At 37.5% G+C, this 25,635-nt stretch overlaps 1 protein-coding gene across 1 annotated transcript in view; it reads left to right on the forward strand.

The window, feature by feature from the left end:
• The first annotated feature begins 8,675 nt into the window (after positions 1-8,675).
• LOC117417070 (transforming growth factor beta receptor type 3-like) overlaps positions 8,676-25,635 on the forward strand; it is a 70,749-nt gene continuing 53,789 nt past the window's right edge. Inside the window, exons 1-2 of the mRNA XM_034028786.3 lie at positions 8,676-8,939; positions 12,686-12,857. Of these exons, the coding sequence (XP_033884677.3) occupies positions 12,797-12,857 (61 nt within the window). The 5' untranslated portion in view covers positions 8,676-8,939; positions 12,686-12,796. The remainder of the gene's footprint in view (positions 8,940-12,685; positions 12,858-25,635) is intronic.

Below are 25,635 nucleotides of genomic sequence, written 5' to 3' on the forward strand. Positions count from 1 at the left end.
CACAGAATTAAAAGGTAGTATTTGGGAATCTTTTTGGAAGCACTTGTATTCACTTTCTATTCGAGATAATACAAAATAGTCTGCACTGTAAATGTTTATCTTTTGGATTTCCGAGTCCCCTATGACCTTTAGAAGTACCCCCAGGGGTACAGGTACCCCCGGTTGAAAACCCCTGCTTTAGGGTATAAGGTTGTGGCAAACAAAAATGCAGTACTGCCTTCCACTGGATTTGTGGAAGGCAGTACTCGATACAGTTGCTTATTGCAATTATTTCAGAAGAGTATGTTATATTGATAAATCCCTCAGATTTGTATCAATGATGTCATATATTGCAACAGTACAAATGTAATCTATGTGATTACATGCCCTTGGTAAACTGTTATGTGCCGGAGCGGGGGAAGTGGGGGACTGGACGGGACGCAATGTACAAAATGCAGATGACGATCAGCAAATGCAGCTGTGTAAATAAACAGAAAATACCGACACATCAGTTTCAAAGGTATTTTAATGAAATGGTCACAGAGATAAGGAATTAACATTCCTTGGCATCTACAAATCCACAAGCCCAATGTATTGAGAGAAAAAAGGAGGCTTCATGGATGCACAATAAATTGAATAAATTAACCTCCCAAGCAGAACCGAGACATTAGGACATGTCTTCATAGGAAGTTTTGAAGAACAAACTATGACAAATGTAGTTTCGGTACATCTAGTGGCATGGCTTGTGAGATGTGGATTTAACATTTTTTGGCACCCAGATCTTAATAAATTGACAGGAATGAAATGGTGCTGCAGAGCACAAATAAAGAACGAATGACATGTCTCACAGGTGCTGACCTAGCAGTGAGAAGAGTGATCAGACATTTCTCGCAGTTTAAAATAAGTTACAGTTTAAGCAATCAGCATTAAACTTACATATGTTTTACAGCAGATTACATTACAACCCTATTTAACTCTTTAATAACAAACCTTATGTTATTTACCTTGGCTTTAATTTAAAAAAAGTATTTCATCCTTACTGTAACTTCAAAAATACTTAAAAAAAACAAGTAGTTCTACATATTGCCTAACCCTAACCCTAACCCTAACCCATAAATCTAAAAACAGACAGAACTTCATCATCATGTGTATATTATTATTATTATTTATTTCTTAGCAGACGCCCTTATCCAGGGCGACTTACAATGGTTACAAGATATCACATTATTTTTACATACAATTACCCATTTATACAGTTGGGTTTTTACTGGAGCAATCTAGGTAAAGTACCTTGCTCAAGGGTACAGCAGCAGTGTCCCCACCGGGGATTGAACCCACGACCCTCCGGTCAAGAGTCCAGATCCCTAACCACTACTCCACACTGCTGCCCTATATTCCACTGGGCGTTGTGCTCCTTTACATCAGAATAAATCAGTCCTGGATAACTGACATTAATACATTAATATAACTTTAGAAGTTAAACTTTAACATATGCATTGGTTTCACAGAACCTGACTAGCACCTTGGACTATCTGATCTTACCTTAGGTAAGACAGTCTAATCGGTGCTAATCAGGGTCTGTGAAACTAGAATATAGTGACACAGGCATGCCAGTTTCTTTAAATTTTACCACAGTTTAAAGTTAATTCTGAAATCTTATATCACCAGTAAAACAAAATGAAATAATGTTAATAGCAGTGCATTATCAAACCAGTTTACTATACACTCATTGCATGCCCTACTACCCTAAAAATGCAGTCAGTAAAGAATTCATAATACAGTTTCCAAGAAAATTGCCTGCAATGTGCCAAAAGTCCAAAAGTCTGCATGATGAATGATGCATAGTGTTTATCCAGAAGAGGGCACAAGTATCCATGAAACCAACAAACCTGGCAATATATATATATATATATATATATATATATATATATATATATATATATATATATATATATATATATATATATTTTGCCAGGTTTGTTGGTTTCATGGATACTTGTGCCCTCTTTTTTAATCTTTTTGTGTGCATTTAAAAAAAAAAAAATTCTTTCATATATATATATATATATATATATATATATATATAAAATAGACATTGAAGTGATACAGTCATAATTATTCTTACTTAACTATATATCATATATACCGGTATTTAAAAATAGGATGATGTGTAAGACACATGTACAAGCAGACTCCCCCCCCCCCCCCCCCCCATTGTCAGCTTGTATCATGCAGCACCCTATACACTATTCCACATACTGTATATATAGTATTTTTGCTGCAAATATTCAAACTAGACAATGAAATACATATTTGAGTTATTTTGTTAATTTAGAAATTTCTGGAAAAATAAAGAGAACTACTACAATTTAATAATTTTGTTTGCTTAAAAGTTATATTAAAAACAAATAACCTTTAATTTATTTTTTAAATCTTACAGCAAAATGTTGAATTCACAAGTAAACAAGACTTGGAAAACATTGGTAATGGAGCGTAATGCAATTCAGTTGATTCTGGATGATATGGAGGAGCCATTATGTCTCAGACTATTGAAATACCAAAGTTGAGTTTTTTGCATTTAATGTTTATACAGGGAGTTCACACTTTTGGATGTGTACTTATTTTACCAGAACAGTTCTGCTTTATTTCCAATTGAGAAAAATGGATTCCTTCATTAATTCATACAAGCATTAAGAATTATCGGGCCCTATAACCACAAAACTTTTAAGAATTTTTTTTAAAGAACTGTTTTTTTTTAAAATGTGTATAAATATTTCATTAGGTTAAACTGTGAAAAATGAGAAACTAATAAAACCTCTCAACATTTGAAAAATCTTTCACAAACTGCAAGCTTGATTTAAATAATCAAAATGGCAGACTGGGTGGTCTCAATTGAGCCGTCGGTGGACTGCAATGCGCTGTGCAATTGGACTGGATTGACATGGGTACTGACCTGCTGCTCTGCATCTCCCACTGGGACACAGCCACTGCTTGTGCTAACCCACTTCTGTGGACACAAATATACTATGTGTCATTGTTTTATGACAGTGATGCATGAGTTAAATAATGATCTTCCTTCTTTCACTGCGATTTCTATGTTATGTCAAGCACGATTAACAAGAGAAAGATCAGAGTTCAAGAGGATGAGGGGTAGAGATCATGGACCAGAACCAGGGAAATCCCTTCAGAGCCTGGAATCCATCATGAGGAGTAACAGCATGATATCTTCAGGATCTCACTGATATGAGACGTGTCACTAAAAGCATTGCAGGCACTTCCACTGGATTTTCAATTGCTCCAATGGGACTTGCATTGTTGTGTTTTCTTTAGGACTTTATTTTTCTTTCCATAACATTTCAACAGCAGTTCAGCCAATTTCATTGACGTGACACTAACCTTAGTGGGGCAGAGTAAAAGTTTACAGAGCTGCACTGCGTTTGTTTTTCTGAATACTCTTTCACAATACAGGTACATATACTACACTGTACTTTGTCAATTATTGAGTGTACAGTACTTACAACAAAATGATATGTACTTTTAAAATATAATTGGCCTACTCTTTATTAGCGTTGGTGATGTTTATTACTGCTCCCTGTCCCTTTTACACTAGGGCTTTCATACACATTCACTGTATGAAGTCTCTGAAGGTCAAGCCTAGCGCATGAAGCAGCTCTCTCCTGAATATTGTCCACGTCCCATTTAGAATGCTCAGTAATAGAGAATACATTTCTAGTATAAACTCTAGTTAACACAAGGTTAACTAGAAAGAGATCACCCTAAAACCTCTATATGTCAGACCTCTTTCCTAGCTTTAATTGTATTTAGTGATGTTCATAAGGGTGTAATTGAGCTCCTCTGATGAGTTCATAATACTGACATCAGCTAAGACCCATACATACCTTTCAACTACAGAGCTTTAGTTGAATGGTAAGATGTTAGTCTTTGAACCGTATGGTTTGTGGTTTGCGTCCAGCCCTTACCTTTCCATTCATTTCAATGGGCTGATAGTACATGTTTTTAAAACCGCTGTCTTACATGTAAAACCCTGACCCACTGGTTTGATTTGCCTGTCAATCAAGATTAATTGTGTCTTTCTTTCTATTTAAAAAAGTCTTGATTCATATACTATTGCACTTAGCAACTAATAACTAAATCTTCCTTCCAGTCGTTCAGGGTTGCTCAGCTATTTTTCTTTAAACGATGTCAACTTCGTCATAGAAAACTGTTACAAATGTTGCCGTTGCTTTTCAATAACGTTGTTTGGCTATGTGGCAGAGTAGAAGTAAGATATCCATCTTCTCGGTTCCAAATGGATAGCATTTCTATTTTTGTTTGTGTGCTACAGGCCAGTATAAACACAATGCTGAGCATCCATCCAACAGTCAGAAGGCAATGTTCTAGTGGCACTCTAGTGTTTATTCTGGCGTTTCAGAGCATCATACAATAGAAAGTGAACCGCTTTCCTCCAGAATCCTGACAATCAAAGCATGTGTTTGTGGGTACAGTTGTATATAGCACACTGCTGATTGTCAGTACCTAATATATTTTCCATTTAAAATATATTAATATGTACAATGTGTCCATTGGGAAATCCACCCCAGATTGTTAAAATTGGATTTGGTTTCTTAATTAACCTGATGCACAGTAACAAATATACATAAAAAGTATTACAAATATAAATCAATTGTCACATTCTTCTCTGGTTGAAAATGTGTGATCAAACTTGAATTCCATTCCTTTTATTCATAAACATGTTTCCAACATGATGGTGTATTATTTAGGTAGTAGATCTTTGGTTCAGCTTTTAATAAACTGTTCTAGCAATAAATCTGTTCATTCATCAACGATGTGCTAATTAAGTCCATATAAATATTGCTCTACATTTTCCTCACTTCATTGCAGAAATGCAGAATTTTCCAAAAATTATTTTTCCTGCAGCTAAAATAAAACTGAATCTGGCCTTGCTTGTATTTTGCTAACAAACAACATGCAATAAAAAATAAAAACTTGAAGCAATCTTGAAAGTAAACATGTGCGTTTTTAGCCAATCTAACCCACCATCTGTATCCCACATTGCATTGTCCTACAGAACAAGATCAAAGAAATAATTTGCATACCTTACACTTTATACTGCATATGTTTTACTAATAATATAACCATCTTACTTTACCACAAATCTCCGGTTAATGATAAAAATTAAATGCGAGCTTTCCATGCAGTGTGTTTAGAAACATAAAAAATGCCTCTTTGTTGCCTATTTGTTTCCTTTCTGCATCCCCTGTTAAACTTAATGATGCTTCAGGCAGGTAACCCTATGAACCTGTCATGGAAGTAAAGCAAAGACTGGGCCAGGGAGGTATCTCCCTGTACGTTCCAATCATTCAGTTGCAACAGTAAACCTGCCTCCCTATGCAGTCAGTGTGAGGCTGTTGAGTTTAACGCCTCCACCCCAACCTCACTCAACCTCTAAAAGAAAGAACTGACAGACCCCCGTGTTTCACATACAGTGAAGCCCCTAATAGAGTTCTCTGACTGGTATCCATGTCACAGTCCCTCACTGCTGTATCATGGAGTTTCTGGCTCAGGATTAAGAACAGTGTTTTAATAAGGGACATCCTAGGGAATATCCAGCTGCTAATTGCATTTCTCGCCAATTGGGTAATGTTCCGTGTCCTAACACGCACTCACAAGACATTACTTAACATGGGAATAGGTGTTAACTCTGTCTACTTGCCTGTTATAACAAAATATGGGCAACATGGGGTAGAAAGCTGGGGAAAAGGGATTTGTTCAATTTCAACCAGATCAGAACTATGACAGCATACATGTACAAACTGCACAACCAACAACCAACATAATATTGTAGCAAATCGCTGTGATTTCTGTTTGTTAGTTAATTATTCTTCACAATATTAGCACATTTAACAACACCATTCTAATCTGCATATAGATGTATCTGCATTTCAAATAAGCCTTACTTAAGGGGGCATTTTCCAAAGGATTGTTTATTATTATTTTTATCAAGGTTTTCATGATTTGATAACTCACAAAATCACAGTACGACCATGTTAACAGTAAATTGGACTGTACTGTGTACTTCACATTTATTTTATTCTGAATAATGTTTTGCAGGAATTACTAAAGCAATACTAAAACAAACGTATCAAGAACACAGCAACTTTATCTTTTCGTTAAGTACACCCAATAGGCTCTCAGTGTATTTTGTTTGTTTGCTAAGACAGGGATTTTCATCATGTTATTAACTGCATTTTTAAACTACTGTCACCATCACAGCCACAGCTATCAGTACACAAAGCAAACTTCAGCATGGGGTGTTTGATTAACATTTTAACAAAGAATACAATGTGGCTTATTACAGAAATATAAATGTGGCAATTTGAACCCCACATTTTTTTGTTTTTGTTTTTTGTTTATAACATTGCACTGTGTTCATATAAATCACGTCTCCTTTAATTTGTATTTTTCTGAACCTCAGGATCTGTATTTCAAGGTTGAAACCTTGATGCCTTCTTCTAAAGAATTCTCTCTTATCTTTCACATCCGAATGACTTATCAAAGCAAATATATACAGAAATCAGGGAACACTCGAAAATAATGAGTGTAAATTAAAATGCTTAAATACGCCGTGCCCCATAAAGTGTTAAAAACCATATTCATACACATTCACTGTACGAAGTCTCTGAAGGGCAAGCCTAGAGCATGAAGCAGCCCTCTCCTGCATATTGTCCACATCCCATTTAGAGTCCTCAATGATAGAGAATTAATTTTTAGTATACTCTAGTTATCACAACAAGGGGGTCTCTTATTTTTCTAAACAGCAACAACTCTATATACCACCAACCTAAAACTTCTCTAGTGGCTAATGAGTTCATAACACTGACAGCTAAGACCCGTAATTACCTCTCTACAGAGCTTTTGGTTTGCACCCCACCCTTACCTTTCCATTCAATTCAAAGGGCTGAGACACCAGTTCATTACAGAGTTAATAAATCGCCCCTGTCTGAAAACACCAACAGGATTAATGCAGAGCCATGGTAAAGCCATGTGATTTTTGGACCACGCTTTGCCCTCATGTTTTACAGGCAAATATTTTCACTGAAAGGGACACTGTCTAGAAATGTCTCTCAAGAAAAGATGCAGACAGACACGTTCTGCAGCATTGTGCTTCAGACATGTGTCAAGGTTAAGTGAACAATAAGTGGGTGGAGAACACCCAGGAAGAAAATTGCTTTAAAACCCCCGCTAACACGCCTTTCAATAGCACAAGTTATCAAAGTTGCTGTCTTACATGTAAAAACACCACCCACTGGGTTGATTTGCCTGTCAATCAAGATTCATTGTGTTTTTCTTTCTATTTAACAAAAAGAGGAACAAAGATCCACAAGACCTGGCTCATATACTTTTGCACTTAGCAGCTAATAACTGAATCTTCGTTCCAGTCGTTCAGGGTTGTTCAGCTATTTTCCTTTGAAAAATGTCAACTTCATCATAGAAAACTGTTACAAATGTTGCCGTTGCTTTTCAAAAACAATGGGACCGAGTAGAAGTAAGATATCCATCTTCTCAGTTCCAAATGGATAGCATGTCTATTTGTGTTTGTGTGCTACAGACCAGTATAAACACAATGCTGAGCATCCATCCAACAGTCAGAAGGCAATGTTCTAGTGGTTTTTCTATTGGAATTCATACGGATTTTAACCATTTCAAAAAAGTGTTCCGAACTGTTATATACAATTCCAATAGAAAATTCAGCAGTAACTGAACTTGTCATGGTTTGGAAGGCCAACCACCATACAGCCTCCCCTTCATTTGAGCCAGACCTTTTGTTTCTTGAGCAGTGCTGCTTGGCCGTCCTAGCTGTAGTCTGTAGATTCTAAAGTAATTGCTGTGATGGCATGGATGTTTCATCACTTGCCAGAAGTCTGGAAATGAACTAAAACGTGTGTTTGAGATGCACGGCAGATCTTGTTAACAACAGTGTGTCTGCAAACATACAGGACTGCGTTTGCAAATGAATAGAAATTGGAAGTTAGCTTTTCCTTTTTCCTTAATAATAATCACAAAATATGCGTTTCACTGCAGACCAGGACAGGCAGCTAGCTCATTGCTAGTTATAACCAGCTGGATTCTCAAAACTCTTTACAACATAAAGTAATTAGCACATTGATTGTTTTCTTTAAGAATAGTTTTGTGATGTTTTTACAGAACAAAAAATATTGTGTCAATGACGTTTTGGATTAAACAGCTTTCATAATCTGCTTTTTTTTCTGGAACTGATCCAGGCCTTATGAAGTTTTGTGCATAAGCCAATCACTTCTGTAGAATACCTACCTCAGGGGAGGAGACTTCAGAAAAATATCAGACAGATATGAAATACAGTATTATTTTTAATAAGAGGATATGAAAACAACATGGCTAATATTTTAACCAAAGACTTGGCAGCATCTGGGAATATATAGGTTCTGTGACTATTCAAAACAGTATCTGGAAGGATAATAATATTGCCGCAATAAGTTTATAAAGACGACTGAAGCTTTTTCCATTAGGCACTATTTCTACTATTGTAAATACTGCCGTCTTACTTTTATTGTACAGTAAACATGGGGTGTCAACGTCTGGTTTAACCCACCCTTTTTGGTTGTCTTCTCCAATGAAATACAAGATAAATGAAGCCCGAGTTCCACACAGGCTGCAGTACCGTCCCACCTCCTCTGAACAGTGAATAGAATAAGATTGTAATCTTGTTAGTACTACACTGCATAAATTCGTGAAAACACCACAAATTTCACCGCCACAGTTTTACACACTGTTCAAAATAAAAGGAATACAAACTTTTTTTATTTTGCTGTTGCAAATAAAGAGAACGGAGGCTGGAAGCATTGTTAAGACGGCAGCATACTCGAAAGTTTAGTCTTCTTGCTGGAGGAAACCGCGCTGAGGTACGTATCGGGGCTGTAGAAAGTTTAAAACTGTTTTTTTTTTTTTTTTAAGAATCCCGTTTTAAGAGAAAGTATAATCGTAGTAAATGAAAGAAAGCTGCAGGACTGAGCTATGTTATGAAAATGCTATTTTGTCAATTTTCTGTCCTAAAAAAACGACATGTTTACTACACGTTTCGGATCTATCTCAAGGGTAAAGCAGTATGTTGCACGCTTTCCTTTGCGCTGTGGTTGATCTGTTTGGGTTTTTTTTTCCAGTGGGAGGGTGTTATGTGTTTGTTGCATTGCATTTATCTGTAGACTAGCCGAAATCCCTCAGTCTAATGAATAAACACAACAGCATGTTTTAGTATATATCCATGAAAAATAGCAAAACATTGTCTTGCAAGATGAAAGGTGTTTGGAAGGCTGAAGGCTTGCTACAGTACATCACGTTTTGTAAGCACTTCTAATAGAATTTACAGCTAAACTTTCCAAATTCTGTATGCTGCATTGTTTTCTATTGTTTTAGATAATATTGACTTTTTGTTCTAATAAATTTCACTGGACCAGCTGGATTTAGTGGATGAGTGGACATTAGAAGAACGGCAAGCAATTTCCATATTTAATCAGTTGTATTATGCATTTAGATAAGTAATGCAAGTGGTTCAACCTTGAAATGTTCTTTCAAGATACACAACATTGTAACTTTGTGCCCCTCAAATAAACAATGAGAAATAGTAAATTATTTGGTACAGTGTTTTATTTATTTCAAAATGAGGCACTGTACTTGCAACCGAGTACAATACGATAAATGATCAATGCAAAATGAAACGTGTTACTTGTCCGAACAGCACGGATTAGCTGCATTTCGTCATTTGCTGTCACTTTACAAACTTGTACCAGGCAATTGCTGGCAACAGCCTCCGCCCCCACAATGCTGTAGTAGCCGTTCTATCTATCTATCTATCTATATGAATGCCAATATTAGTATTGAAATTCAGAATTTAAACTCAAGTACTAATGTATACCTTAACTAGTTACATACGTTTTTTTTCTTCTTCAATATTTATGCTGCTTCAGATTCAAACACACTAACACTGTTTCGAATTGTACTGTCATTTATCACGTGCCCTGCAGGTAAGGAAAACTGCGTGGCACACATGCTTGGTATACCTTCAGTAGATTCCATCAGAAAGCTTTGACAGTGCAGTTTGCGTAAATTATGCAAAGATTAGACGAGTAGTTTCATTAAATCAGTCCTAACGCAATGACTGTCAAATGCGTACTTGAAACAGGACAGGGTTATACATTACTTCAAGCATGGTTAAATCTCAGGAAGCAAAATGTTTTTGTTTTATTGAAAACATTTGATCAGGAAATAGCTGATATTTTCATAATAGCTGATATTTTCTAGTGTAAAGTTAAACACCAAACGCAGTAAAAGGACGTTTTTGCAGTTCATTGATTTTGTATGGCCAGGCATAGATGAACAATCATTACAAAAACAAACAAGAACAGTATCATAAATAAAGGTTAAATACCCCGACGTCATCAGGGATATATGGGAGATATTTTATTGATCTTAAAAATACTGACAGAAGTCAGGCGGTCACGTGGATTCTAAAGAACATATTTGACTCTCTAACAAATGTAAACAAGGGATGCCAGCCAATTTTTTGAAATTTACTTTTCCCGAACCCTTTCATTTTTTTTTTTTTTTAGCAGTTAGCAGGCAAATTTGACACATGGATCTAATACGTGATGAACATAATGCTTATTTAACCCTTTGCGGTCCTATGTCGGTATAGGCAGGCGCATCACACAGGGCGAGGCAATCCACACACAGGCGGAGGACGGGCGCAAACCCGGGACCTCCCGCACTAAAGCATAGCGCCGATACCGCTGTACAAAAAAGCCGGCTCCTTTGCAAGGAGCGTATATCTGGCTTATGTCTTCGTGTGTGATTACGTCACCTACCAGCCCTGCTGCTGCCTTCCCCATGCAGGCTTAAGGTAATGTGTAGACCTTGTAGTGTGTAGTGAGTCTCTTAAGTGTGTTTTTGTCTGTAAGTAAAGTAAGTGTCTGCCAGGGGTGGTCCTGTTTTATACTTGTGGTGGTGGTATTTAGACCTGCCACTGTTTAAAGTAACTGAATCAATAGACCACTGTGCCATCCTTTACTAAAACCACGTTATACTTTTACTCTGGAGGAGCATTTCCTGCATTTTCAGGGCTAGATCTCCCCCAGACAGAGATGAATAACCAGTTTTCACTTAATAACACACAATCATCAGATGTTGAAAATGTGATTGCAAAAAAAAAAAAAGAATGGTAATTATCTTGCATTATTTAGGTATAGCGTGCCACAGTTGTGTCAGGTTTGGATGAATTGTGCGATTGCTTTTTTTTTTTCTTAATAGTTGACCACATCATTTTAAACAGAGAAACCAATTTCCTGATTTCACTTGTGGTTTAGAGGTGAAAATATCTTAACTGCAGCTCTTACAGTGTGAGCTGGGGTACTACTGGTTTATCATTGTACATCACTGGGCCTCAGTGATTTTATAAGTGGGGTGTGGATGTCATTCGTATACAGCTGGCTTATATTGGGGCAGTGGGGCTGGGCAGAGCAGGCCAGTCAATAATTCTGACCCTGTTGGCTGGGAGAACTCATGCAGCTGGCCTTCTTTTTTTCAGGGAGAAAATTAAGGAATTTATAAAAGAAACACAAATGAGATATTTATTTCTTGTCAGTTGTAACATGCAATAGTTTGCATTTTTTCCTTTCCGCCGGTGGATTCATTATCAACAAGACTTTTAAACTTAAATATTGCACACCTTTTTGTATTGCAAGCTTTAGAAAACTTATGAAAATCAGCAGCCTTACTGTATGTAGGTATGAACAAGCAAAAGCATGGTAAACTGCAAATTACAGATTGATTTTGTTACTGGGGTTGCTGTGGTACACTTTAAGGGTAATGTGTGCTTCATCTGCTAGCAATTGTTGTAATTTAAAATTAAGATAAAGTTTAAGGAGTTTTTTGGCCAGTATTCCCAGATTGTCCAAATGCACAGTACTGTATTTGACTAATCTGTTAATCTTGCAATGCCACGTTTAACCAGGTACCTTTCCTAATCTTAAACACGCCACTTTATTTGGTACCAGCATTGCCATTGAATCAACAGAGCTGGCTGATTACTGTATACTGTGATTAAACTGAAACACTTACTGTCGTTTATGGTTAATTTCATTAGAAGTTGTTTTGAAAATGAAACTGCTCAGGAGTACTGTTTCCTATATTGAAAGTATAGGATAATATTTGTTTTTTCCTGACAGGATATTCTAAAATTACAAGCAGTCTTCAGCTGCTGCAGGCTTGTCAAAGAGCCTTTGTTTTAGCAGCTGTGAATGGCTGCAGCGTCTATTAAAAAAAAAAGGAACGATGGTCTGATTCTGTGCAGCATAGCTGCTAATTAAATATACTTTCAGTTACTTAAAAAATAATTATGTTTCCCCCTCAGTAAGTGTGTATCTGTTATTTATTTTAGTGGTTAAACTCAGATTATTTTCTTGTCATGGGATGCATATCATATTTGTAGACGGATGAATTTGATTGTTTTTGTGGTTCTAGATTTACTGGTACTGCACTTCATCATAGATTTTAATGTTGTTTTAGCTGAAAGGACACAAGCCCCCCCGCCCCCCAAATCCTATATACCACAATGCCATTCTGTGATTGTTTTTTATTCCACTGCCCCCTACAGGTAGATTTGAATCTTTGCACTTCGAGTATAGACTGTATCTGAGTGGTGAATATTTCCTGCACGACAGAAGCAGAAGTCTTGGGACCTGCGAAGAACGAACGTAGCATCACCATGGCTGGGAGTCAGGCTGTGTCGGCAGTGCTTTTTGCTTTTTGGTGTGTGACAGCTGCAGGTAAGTGCTTTTAAACCATTTACATGAGTGTCAAGGAAGGTTCTGTCAGTCACCCTGTGAGAACTATACTATACTAGACTAATTAAGTTCAAATCAATAGTTTTAAGTTGAAGGATGATCCCGGTCAATTAAGTTGTTTACAATTTTTGGTTCCAAAGTGACCCACCTGAAGAAAAACATTTTAACCCCAATGTAGAGTTGTTTAATAAGGAAGATGATTTGGTATTGGTCCATTTTCACAATGTTACCAAAAAAAACCCCAAACAAATAAAAAATGGAATCTGTCATTTCTAGTATATTGGCATCTTTCAAATGAAAACTACAAGCTGTTCCATTGAAATTCATGTGGATTTGCAGTGACTTGGTTACGAAAATGTCCAGTATTATTTTTAGCCTTACCCTAACCTTTTTCCAAGAAAATGTTATGCAGACTGGAAACCACTGTTGCAGCCTGCTGGGAATCCATAAGAATAAGACAATCATATTCTCGTATTTAGAAGCGATCTGTCTGTGCGTATGAGATGGCCCCTTATCAGGTCACAGCTTGGCTCAGATGTTTCTGTTGCAACTTTTTTTTCTTTTCTCAGCCTGGCTTTGAAATGTCGAGCCAGCATGCTGTATCTGCCTGTGTAATCCTGCTTTACAGCAGTTCATGCAGATCCTTTTTAAGTTTGCAGTTCAGACATTTGTTTCTGGTAGAATTTTTCATCTGGCCATAAAGCCGTTGGATCTTAAAGATACATATTGTATTGAGAATTCATAATGTTGAAGGATTATCATCCCATCGGAATGGCTTAGCAGGTACCTGCTAGCATGTGCAGTAGGTTGTAATGAGTGGATCCTCATACTTTAGGTAAGTCAATGCAACAGAAAAAACAGTCCAGGGCTGTAACCAACCCCTACACCCTGTCTGAGCTGTAAAAAAGGGAAACATTTGCAATTTGAAGTTAACATTAAATTCTATATTCTCATCTAATGAGATTTCTTGGCATATCACACAGTGCCACCAGGTGGTCACATTCTCTAACTGCCTGTGTGCCTTCAATAAGAGTAATATATAGAGAACCCAAACACGTGACAAATATTCTAACAAATAATGACAGATGAAGCTCTGTGTCTGAGTGTAGCCAGTGCTATTGCCATTTGTAGCACATTGGCAATAAAAAATAAAAATAAAAAAACATCAAAAAAAGTATGGGCAGATAGATGCCTTGTTTAAATTAATCAAGAATTTTGCACAACATGCTGGGTTTTTCATTTGGAAATGCAAAGACAAATATTAGGGAACATCGTGTTTTGGAAACCGCAACTGGAAACCTTCTGTTGGGAGAATAAACAAGCACATCATCTCTGAATTAAACCCAGCAGTAAAGCAGCTTGAGACATGACACTGTGGTGCCTGGGTACACTTTGTTTTTGACTTATTTTAACCCAGCTGTTGAAGGTAGTGGAAAGAGGTTGCTAAATGTTCCTTTACCGTACATTAATTCCTTTTTTATTTTTAAAGTCAGAAGAAAAAGGGGTTTGGGAATGCAGTTTTCCATCCTCGGCCTTTCAGAATCTGCTTGGTTATTTCATGTTTGTCAGACAGTCACAAATCAAGAGTCCCAGTCGGGATTTAGTTCTGTTTGCATTCCGCCTGCTTCAATCAGACTCTCCGAAGAATGATCTCTGCTAACTGAGTGCCGACAGTCTGTGTCACAGCTCTCAATCAAGTGACACTTTTCGAGATATTGAACAGGTTCACATGTATATCCCTATAACTTGGGTTCGCTTTGCGTAATTGTCCTGGTAGGTAATCAAGCTTTAGATTAAACTTGGAGAAGTCCAGATCTATAGTATAGAAAATCATTTTATACTCCCTCTTTCTTTTGTGTTGTGTTACACTGTAACTTTATATCTTGTGCTCCATGTCTTGGATTGTGCGTGTTTGTTGCTGGTGTTTTAATTTAGACTTTCTTCTGACTCGCTGACCACACATTTAGGATTCTTCTGCCTGTCTGTACTAGTTCATTACACACAATGTCATTAACCCATTAAGCACTGTGCTTGTTGGCCTGTCATCCATTGTTAAATACTCCCCCACCCCCCACCCCCAATCCACAGCAGCTGCATAGAGATACAAAAAGGCAATACAGCTCCTAGTCATTTATCCATGCAAATTCCATTTACAATAAAAACAAATGCATTGAAACTCAATTACCAGAAGCACCAGAACACATTGTGTGTCCAGTTTGGATAACTGAGTGTCTACTCATGATGTGTGCATACTGTTATGAAATCTTGTGATTCTTACCTGTGAAACAACTTTTCTGTATGCCCGCCATCATTATGATGGCATATACAGAAAAATGGTTAAGAGAATTTCTTTTTTTTTTTTTTTTTTTTTTTTTTATTTCTTAGCAGACGCCCTTATCCAGGGCGACTTACAATTGTTACAAGATATCTCATTATTTTTACATACAATTACATTATTCTTTACATACAATTACCCATTTATACAGTTGGGTTTTTTTTACTGGAGCAATCTAGGTAAAGTACCTTGCTCAAGGGTACAGCAGCAGTGTCCCCCAACTGGGATTCAACCCATGACCCTCTGGTCAAGAGTCCAGAGCCCTAACCACTACTCTACACTGCTGCCTTTCTTACATGTGTGGCCAATTGAAATTCTAACAGCAATCAGACACCAGCACTGGAGCCTTTGAGAGCTGAGAGGCTCTGAAACACATTTGAAATCTGTTTCAATATGAGGTAAACAACTGAGCAGAGCATCTGTTGTGAGTAAAGCTAATTGTGTCTCTGATGTTTTCCTCATTGCAAAGATGGTGAGGTCATGCACAACTTTTCCATGTTTTTTTTTTTACAAGTTGCATCCAGTGGAAGTCATTTTTCTGTTGCCAGCATTGTTTTTTTTTTTTCGACTGCATAATTTAGTACTTGAGTATGAAACATGTCAGATGTCGGGTTATGAAAAACGGAAAAAACAACAACAACAAAACAGCTTGAGCTTGAATTTTGTGTGCAGTTGATGTCTATCCTTGTCATATCTAGTTTAACAAGCAAATTACAGTATTCTCTTTGAGCATATTATTCCAGTACTTGAATCTGTGCACTGTGAGCTTTAGAATTGATTTTAAAGTTATTATTATTATTTATTTCTTAGCAGATGCCCTTATCCAGGACGACTTACAATTATTACAAGATATCACATTATTTTTACATACAATTACATTATTTTTTTACACATTATTTTTACATACAATTACCCATTTATACAGTTGGGCTTTTTTTACTGGAGCAATCTAGGTAAAGTACCTTGCTCAAGGGTACAGCAGCAATGTCCCCCATCTGGGATTGAACCCACGGCCCTCTGGTCAAGAGTCCAGAGCCCTAACCACTACTCCACACTGCTGCCCAAGATTACTTCGTTCCTACAAGGGCCTGAAATCACTATTCTGTTTTCTCATCCTTATTAGTACTGACAATATTCCCACCTGTCCCTTCCCTTATGTTAAAGATCTTTTGGTGCCAGACCTTTCTGCATTGTTTTAAACAAAGCAGGGTTTAGAGAGAGATTAAGGGTTAGAGTTTCTCTTTAAGGATAGGCGTTTCCCTTGTGCAGTGCTGTACATGTCTTTTCAATGTAAAGTTCTTGAAGATGAGTGCTGATACTTTTGCTGGCAGGTCGGAATGCAATACCTTTGAACTAAATTGCTAAGCTGGTCCATGACTAGTGGAACTGTCAGCGTTTCAGTCTTCTGGCAGTTTTTGCGGTGTCTCGTCGCTATGTGTTTTCTTTCTTGAATTGAGACCACTGCTGTATTCTCACGCTTCTCCCAGTGCTAGAGTTATTGTCATTTGTGGCTGTCCTTGGATAATTGGGTTAGTTGGAGATTTACCTACATTGTAGATACAGTATTAAGTAAAAAAAACCTGCAGAGTATTGAATCAGCTCAATTGATTGTTGAAACGTGGATTTATTGTCCATTTATAAGGTTTGATTGGATTGTAAAAGAGCTCCCAGTAATTGTGTTCATAATCTCAGTCCTTCCCTGGAGGCTTGCCAGTAATGAAGCTGCCAGATCATTCATGGTTGAACTTTATGGTTTGCTAGCTAGCATTTAGGCATGGATCTGCTTGATAGTGCTTTATTGCTTTAAAATGAACATGACCTCCTGTGTTTCAAGTTTCAAGTAGATTACAAGGGTTATTGAAAAGAAAAACAACAGCAACTAGGGTTAGGTTTGTAAAATGTTATAAAATCATTACATTTACTTTTGTCAGTCAGTCAGTAGTAGTCTCAGTGTATAGACACAGGAAGCTTGATTCTCTTATTTGCCAGGTGTTTTTCTTCCACTTATAATACTTTCCATCAGTAGAATTGTGGTTGCCGCCTTTATAAACGACATGCCAAATTTCAATTCTTTCAAAATTAGTTGTGCTGCTTTAAATTTCAAAATGAAGAATTAAAAAAAAGGGTTGTAGGACTACGTCCAAAAATGAATGCACCTAATATGCCAAAAAAAACTGGAGCAGGATGCTTGTGTGACACAGAAATTACTATGAAACGGCTGCATGGCATAAAAAGCAGTCTGATCTGAACTGAGGAAAACTGTACAAAGTGCTTACTCACTCAGAGAGAGAGAGAGAGAGAGAGAGAGAGAGAGAGAGAGAGAGAGAGAGAGAGAGAGAGAGAAAGAGAGAGAGAGAGAAAGAGAGAGAGATAGAGAGAGAGAGAGAAAGAAAGAGAGAGAGAGAGAGAGAGACAGAGAGAGAGAAAGAGAAAGAGAGAGAGAGAAAGAGAGAGAGATAGAGAGAGAGAGAGAGAAAGAAAGAGAGAGAGAGAGAGAGAGAGAGAGAGAGAGAGAGAGAGAGAGAGAGAGAGAGAGAGAGAGAGAGAGCGCTAGCTCAGAGAACAGTCCCTCACAGAATTACATGGTCCATTTCCAAACAGTGTAAAACATCATGACTGTTTCAGACTTTGATCACATAAAAGGGTAACAGTAATACCACACTGACCAATGTGCTACTTTATTTTTTTTTAATAAACATGTACTTGCTTTATATTATTTTACAACATGCTTAGAAAACAAGTGCAAACTATTGCAACTAATTTAAACAAATACATCCATAAAGCTATATACATTAAAATATCTTTGGAAACAACGTTATTAAAAGTGATTACTAGTATTGTACAGTATGCATTGAGTAAAAAATACCATCACAAATACTATGACTACCATTGCTTGAACCAAGAAGCTTCGAATGGCAGCTCTCATCATGTTACCTTAGTGGATTGTTGTTTGCAATGAGCCAAGCTTGTATTTTGCAGAACCTCACATCGGCTCTGAATGTGTGGCTGCCTTTATCATAAAGTATGCTTTGTGGTTGAAGGTGTTGGCAGAATCTCAGGCAAGTGGCTTTAACAATTCACAAACTATGTAGCAGATAAACCCAACAAAGGAAAAGCTTAGTGTAACAATAAAATAGAATACAAGGCATTCACTGAGTAGGTAATGCAACCAGTTGTTGCTGATTAGTGCAGTGATAGTTAGGATAATTATTTGAGGGATTTAGCGAGTGAATAACAGAAATAAAGAAACTAGTTGTAACCTGTAAATGTCATTGAAAAGTGGGAAAAAGTACTGCATGACAAGCTAATGTATTCGCCTTGACCCATGAGGGTAACTCTTTTAGTACCTGTAGTTTTTATACTTCTTGGGCTCCATTCATAAAGGGTTATCAGCAGCTGTAAGCAGGTAAACATCCCATAGTTGACTATTTACAGGAAATTGAGATTCATAAGGACCATCTTACGTCTGTCGTTGAGCCCCAAGGACAGTCGTCCATAATAGCATATTTTAAACAGATTTTATGCCTAATAGTTAATGCATATCCTATTTGCATCGGTCCCACAAGAGTATTTGCTGTTATGTTATTTTTCGATGACATGTTTCGATAACATAACATATGATACCTCATTTTATGCATGCAAGATAAGCCTATGAAATCTCATGAAATTATACAACAGTGTAGGAAACTCAACTTTAAAAATGAATGCAACAAAATAATAATAATAATAATAATAATAATAATAATAATAATAATAATAATAATACATCAATATGTTGCTTGCAAATCTTGTCTACGAGAAAATGAACAGGTTAATATGGTAAATATGTTGTATAATAATCTGGGGACTTGACTCAAATAGAAAAGGTGTACAGTGTCTGGCCAGCATGCAAGATATAATTACAGACATAACTGCCAATAAACAATGCATACTGATTATTTCACCGCTGCCCTATTTAGCTTTATGTCCTATACTATTACTGAAGTATCACGCCACTGACAAGGTTAATGTCTGCAGTTTCAATGGGAAACGTTCATGTAGACATTGCCAGTATTCTGGTTTGCAACTCATTTTAACCAATAAAACCAAATCCATTGGGAAATAAAAGCTGTATTGGAACAACTTAAAATATTTTCCAAATATTTTACTCTCATAGACCACGACTTAAATGAAGCCGTCTGGCACAATTTGACAAAGCATTTGTCAACTTAATTTCCTAAAAGATTTACCTCGCTGTGTTAAAATAAAAATCTCTCTCTCTCTCTCTCTCTCTCTCTCTCTCTCTCTCTCTCTCTCTCTCTCTCTCTCTCTCTCTCTCTCTCTCTCTCTCTCTCTCTCTCTCTCTCTCTCTCTCTCTCTCTCTCTCTCTCTCTCTCTCTCTCCTATTCTGGCCACACCAATGAGGTGTATTCACTACTATAATTTAGGTTACCCCTTCATAGTGATATTCAGCAGTGTCTCCAATCTGCATGAACAGCAGGAGAATGTGTAGCAATAAGTGACATATAATGTTTACTTGATTTTACAGCATTAATATCTTTTCTGACCTTAATTGTTCAGAAATGCTACGCTAGCACTCGCTGTGTGATTTCAGACGAACCCGACACAAGGTCTTGACATTGCTGCTTGTGCAATAGCTGGCTATAGACGGGTTTTCTTTTGGCATCACAACTTGAAATGTCAGGTTCTTGTTTCAGGATGATGGATGTTTATTCTGTCAGAATATCCTAACAATGGAATTTCCCAGCAATTATTCTTTCACTGAAGTATTTAGCATATCTTTCTATAGAATTACACATAACATCTTGAAGTGTAGGCGGTTTTGTGGTGCCGTTCTGCATAATTGCATTGAGGTTCAGAGAAATCAAAAGTTTAAAAAAAAAAAAAGTTGCCGGAAAAAACTAAAGTAATGAACCCCAAAAAGGTGGTTATTTAGTTAAGTTAGAAAGAACTGTACTTAAGTTAGAACTGTACTTGATTGCTGACAGCTAACAAACTGAGACCTTGAAAAGCATTGTTTACCTTATTAGTGGTCAGTTTCCAGTATTTATATTCAGTGCATGCACAGCGGCTACTGTTTATTCAGGTGTTATCGTAGAGGAGGCAGTGTGCCGTGCAGCTCAGTCTATGACCACATGTTTTCTAATAACACACAGCTTGGTGTGTTAAAAAAAGTTTTCCTGCTTAAAAGTTGTATTAACTCCCATTCCAGTACACAGCGTTTATTACCTGAGGAAGGCAGGCAGACAACATAGAGTACTGGTAGATATACGGAAACTTCAAGTATTTGTATAATTGTGTATAAAGCATTGTGAGCACATGGGGGGGGGGGGGGGGGGGGGGGGTCATTCAGATGCAAGGAGTGTACGGAAAACAAATTAAGATTTTCAATCATCCAGCTTTCTCACATGCATCCCTGACCTAGCCTAGCACCATCCTGTTTATTCTGAAATAAACCAGAAGGGCTGAAGCTTTCTTATCACTTGTAGATAGACATGGGATCAAGTGTCCCTATGTTGACTGTAGCTGTTGATTCCTGGAAAAGAAATGTTTTGTCAAGTTTCTGGTTACTGTAGTTTCCTTCATTATTATTTTGCGTATTTCACTTGGCCCCTTGTCATTGTGCTCTGTAAAATCTTGCCTCCCACGCAACAGGTTTACGTTGTTAATAGTGATGAGCAATCAGCTCACACCTCAATAGAAAATGTAACTGCATTATCTTATCTGGAATTGACTGCCTTTGGCAAACTCAGGAGAGTTATTTTTGGAGAGTCCAAAGTCTTACAGATCTATTTAAATTTTTTAAACAGAGATAAATCTCAACACTGCCACTGTTTTCTTTTGACTGCCTCATTAACTCTACCTAATGCAATAGCAAGTAGGCTATTTGGTAGTATTTAGATCTGCAACACTCACACCTGCATGCTGTAGATACTTCACAGCTACAAGGGCCTTTGGTCTTTGTCTATTGCCGTGCTGCATCGAGTGCTGCTTATTCCCAGGGTAATCTGGTGTGTTTCGGTGGCCAGTCCACAGCACCTCTTGGTAGGCTACTCACATCAGCTAGCTCCCTATTTGCCAGCCGCTTTTTTCTGGCATTCTGATGCTTTCCCAAGTACTTTTATGATCCTCTGCATGGTTCTCCCCTATAGTCAAGTTGTTCAATAACCATCCCCTTGGATACAGCATCCACACCTCTGCACCCACCAAGGCAGGGTACACTCTGGTTGTCCAGCCCCAGGTCTGTGCTTATCAGAGTCTCGTTGTTTCAATCTAGGCTTTATCCTGAGCTACTAATGTTAAAGTGTGCACACAGGTAATTGCATCATCCCACTAACAGCATCCAAACTTGATTCCTCACGCTGGGAACTGCAGCCTCTTGTCACTGGCAGCTGATATTGGTCCTAGAACTCGCGTTCATCTGCTGCACCCCTTACAATCTGCTTCACAAAGAGGATATTTCCCTGCATGGTGTTTTGTGGCAGAATTCTTGTAAGAATTCCAATGAATCCCCAGGATTCCATTTTATTATCATTCACTTTGTCTGTATCACTTTCAAATGAAAATTCAATAAGATTCTTTCCAGACATCCTGTTTTTCAGGCCTTAAAAGACTGTCCCAATCAGTTTTTTGTATTCATCCCAGCTTGACACGTTCAGGTCAGTGTCCTGGTTTTCCAGATGGAGAAATGTGATTCAAGTCCCAACTGCCCCCTTTACCATCTGGGATAGGACTTGGAGGCAGATAAAAAAAAAAAAAAAAGAATCCGGATTTATTACAACCAAAGCAAAGTGTCCCAGTTTGTTTTTAACATGATCAGGTAACCATAGTTTAGGAGTTTTATTGCAAAACTATAAGGTCCTCGTAAAATGCATGCAGGAATCTTGTTAAAGTGTTATTTGGTAGTTAATTGTTTTTTATATTTTTAGGAGGGTTGGAAGTCTGTGTTAACTAGGATGTCTAGATCTTGAACACATTTGTAGAATAACTTATAACATTATTTGAGAACAGTTTTAAGCATAGAGAATAACTTATAACATTATTTGAGAACAGTTTTAAGCATAGCCAATTGCGGGGGTGTTACCATAAGTCCTTTTCATGATAAATTCTCCCCTTAATGCATAAAGTGACATAAGGGTTAGTTTTAACGATTTTAACAGCTGCAGATCAAAATACTGCCACCCTTGAACTGGTCATACTCCAGTAAGGTTGTTTTATTGATCCCATTATCAACATCACTAAATTGCAAACTACAGTGCAACGAGGCACAACCATTGAGCAGGTGCATCAGTTCACAACTGGCAGTATTAAGAACGGGTTAAAGTACATGGTAAAACAATAAGGGGAAGAGAATTTGTTCAATATGAAGAAATCAACATAAACCAGTAAAGTAAGTCAAGGGAGAAACATTTTTGATCCATCATCCTGGTAAGGAGGAATGATAACGCATGACCTTGTACCCCTTGACCAGCAGAGGAGTGTTGGGGCTGTTTTATCTGCTTGTAAGAAGGGTGTTTTATCAGCATGTCATGTTCTTCTGAGGAAGAAACATAGCAGTGGAAGGTGGGTGTAAAATCTGAAATCATATCGAAATAAAGCAGTAATTAAGGTGTTACTATACTACACAAAAGATGCATAAAGTTGAATTCTGGGCAGTTTTGTTAATTATATAGTAGCAAAGCTCACACCTGTATTCATTTATCTGGTCTTTCACTGCATAATTCCGTTTGATGCTATTATATTTTTAAGTACACATTTTGCACCCCACCCCCAATATGAAGTTTGATTCTTCATATTATTATTAAATATAGTTGAACTTTCAAGGGAGGGATAATGTACAACGCATTTCCTTAAATCTGCAGTGGAAATTACCTACATTTTTACTTAGTACTCTAAAACTCCCCTAATTTAGATTGTGAGGTTATGAGATGAGTACCCTAATGCTTTCTGTTAAATAGGGGCAAGATAAATGCTTTTTGGCGTACAGTGATAAGACCATAAGTTTCACATTTGCAGAAGGCAAGATGTTTTTTTTATCATTTATGCAAACATGTTTGAATAACTGGCAGGATTTCTCTTTACAAATGTAATTACTGTACAGCCTTACCAATAAACGGCCCCATTATATTGATTGATATCTCCCATTCTGACAGAATTACTGATCAAAAGTAAAACCTTCAATGTGACTTCTGTATTAAAAGTTGTTCACTGACTGCGAAACAAAAATCAATAAACTAATTTGTAGAGGGCAGATTTTTTTTTTTTTTAGCATTCCTTTGTGTAATTTCTTACAAACTTTCTAACGTTAACCTTTTCTGTGTTTCCTTTAAGAAGATGATAAAAAATGATAAATAAATATGTCTCTGTAGCTTGTCATTATTGACTCATATGTTTGGGGGGTGGAGGCGGGGTGTTAGCCACTCACACATAGTTTCATTGTGAGTCTATACCAGTAAAACACCTGTGCAGTGAGAGTCTGTTTCAAGTTCTCACTTTCTTGTCAAATAATGCGCACAATTTTTGAAAATAGTCAGGCTTTTAATGCACCCATTCTACTCATAGCGATGTTTTTGTGTGGGTGTCTTTTTATTTTTGTGGTTGTACATATTACTAAATGTCAAAGGCAAAGAGCTGCTAAACATTCAGAATGAGAATCTTGCAGTGATCGGCACATGTGGCTTAAAGAGTGGGTTTAGATGTAAGGTGGGTGTGGTGTATGGTATTGCTCAATGCTTATCACAACAGTGCTTACAATGCAGATTTGTAAGGGTAGGGGAAAATCCATTGCAGGCTGCAGAAACAAACCCAAGATTTACATTGTTTTCTATTTTTCAAAGGGAGACTACGTTGCAGTATAAGGGATGTGCTTCTAGTTCCACCACTTAAATGGGGATCAAACCAACTTGTCTCATTACATTTAGACCCCCACTCAGAAAGCAGTGGTTTGGCCACTTTTATGTATTTAGTGAATAGGTGAACTATCAACAGTTATCAATGTCATTTATCCAGGGATGTAGAAGCAAGTTACTTTAAACAACTCAGTTGAAACTAAGAAATAAAAGATTTATTTTAACAAGGGACATGTTCAGCAGGGGAATGTCAAAGGATTTGCAATCAGCCAGTAGTTGGCAACCGGTGCAATACACAAGGCACAATTAACTTTCAACCCTCCTGTTGTTGCTGGTAGATGTCTACAGCTGCAGCCTGCTGTTTGTGTTGGAGAGTCCTACCGCTGTGCCCTAATGTATTTGTCAAAATGTATTTAGTGAACCAAGTACTGTGCTGTTGTTGTCAGCTCTGCCATCCATCGTGAGATTTGTTGAGTTTCTGTTCAAGATCAACAGCTGTGCAGTATATTTTATAGCCCCTTGTTCTGAATTGGCCATCCCCACCTCTGTAATTGATACACTGCTTATTTTTTCGGTGTGCTTTTGAAAGTATTACTGCCCACGTGTAGACTCGTAAAAGCTTTCTGTCTGGTGTCTGCACTTGCCTAGTCTCGTTTCACTGCTCCTGCAGTAAATATTATTTTCCACAACAGTGCGAAGAGCCCAGGTGACTTTCTGATGATCCAGATTTATATTATAACATACTCCAGTGACAGCTGTCCATTCCACTAAATGGCAGACGTGTCAGAAAAAAGTGTATTTATTTATACTACATTTTAAAGAAAGCACTGTTGCTTTTAGTTTGTAATAAATTGGCAACTTTGTAACTAAGAAAGCCAAACTAAATCGTACCTTCGGGGGATTTATTTTCTTCTTTTTAATTTGCTTTTTCATTCAGTTTTGGCAACAAATCTGTCTGAACCACATTAAAGCCATGTTGCTGTAGAGTCTGCTTGTCAGACTGCGTTTCCACGCTGATTTCTGCTAACAACTGACAGTTTATTAGCTTTACTCAACTACTCCGGCCACTTGATTGTAATTATTTGAATGAAGCCCGTTTTTGGCAGACATCCTTTACTGCACTGTCCCCGCTGAGTCCCAAAGCCCTGGCTGTAAAGCCGGGAGCTCCAGTGAAAGTGCATAGGGGTAGAGGTAGCTGAGAGAAGAAAGAGAGAAGGTGACAGGGGAAAGGAGGCTGTAATGGGCCAGCCGACACATACACTGATTTTATTTGTGTTTGTATTATCGAGAGGATTAGTCTGGCCCTCATGAAGATTCCAGATGTTCTCATACATGGTAACCAAGCCTCTGGCTGACCAGCATTTGCTAGAGTTCTTGTCAACAAAAATACCTCCCTCTCTGCATTTCATGTAAGCAGTGACTCCTGGAGGCAATTGCATTGGACTTTGTTTACAGTTTAACAAGAGAAATATGATTTCATTTAAACAAAAACATTTTTAGCAATGAGTTGTTCAGGCAGCTGAAGTGGGTGGAACGATGTATTTAACATGTGCCTGATTTCTCAAACGCCTAGCAT

This window comes from Acipenser ruthenus, chromosome 12 (genome assembly GCF_902713425.1).
Source record: "Acipenser ruthenus chromosome 12, fAciRut3.2 maternal haplotype, whole genome shotgun sequence".
NCBI classification, from domain to species: domain Eukaryota; kingdom Metazoa; phylum Chordata; class Actinopteri; order Acipenseriformes; family Acipenseridae; genus Acipenser; species Acipenser ruthenus.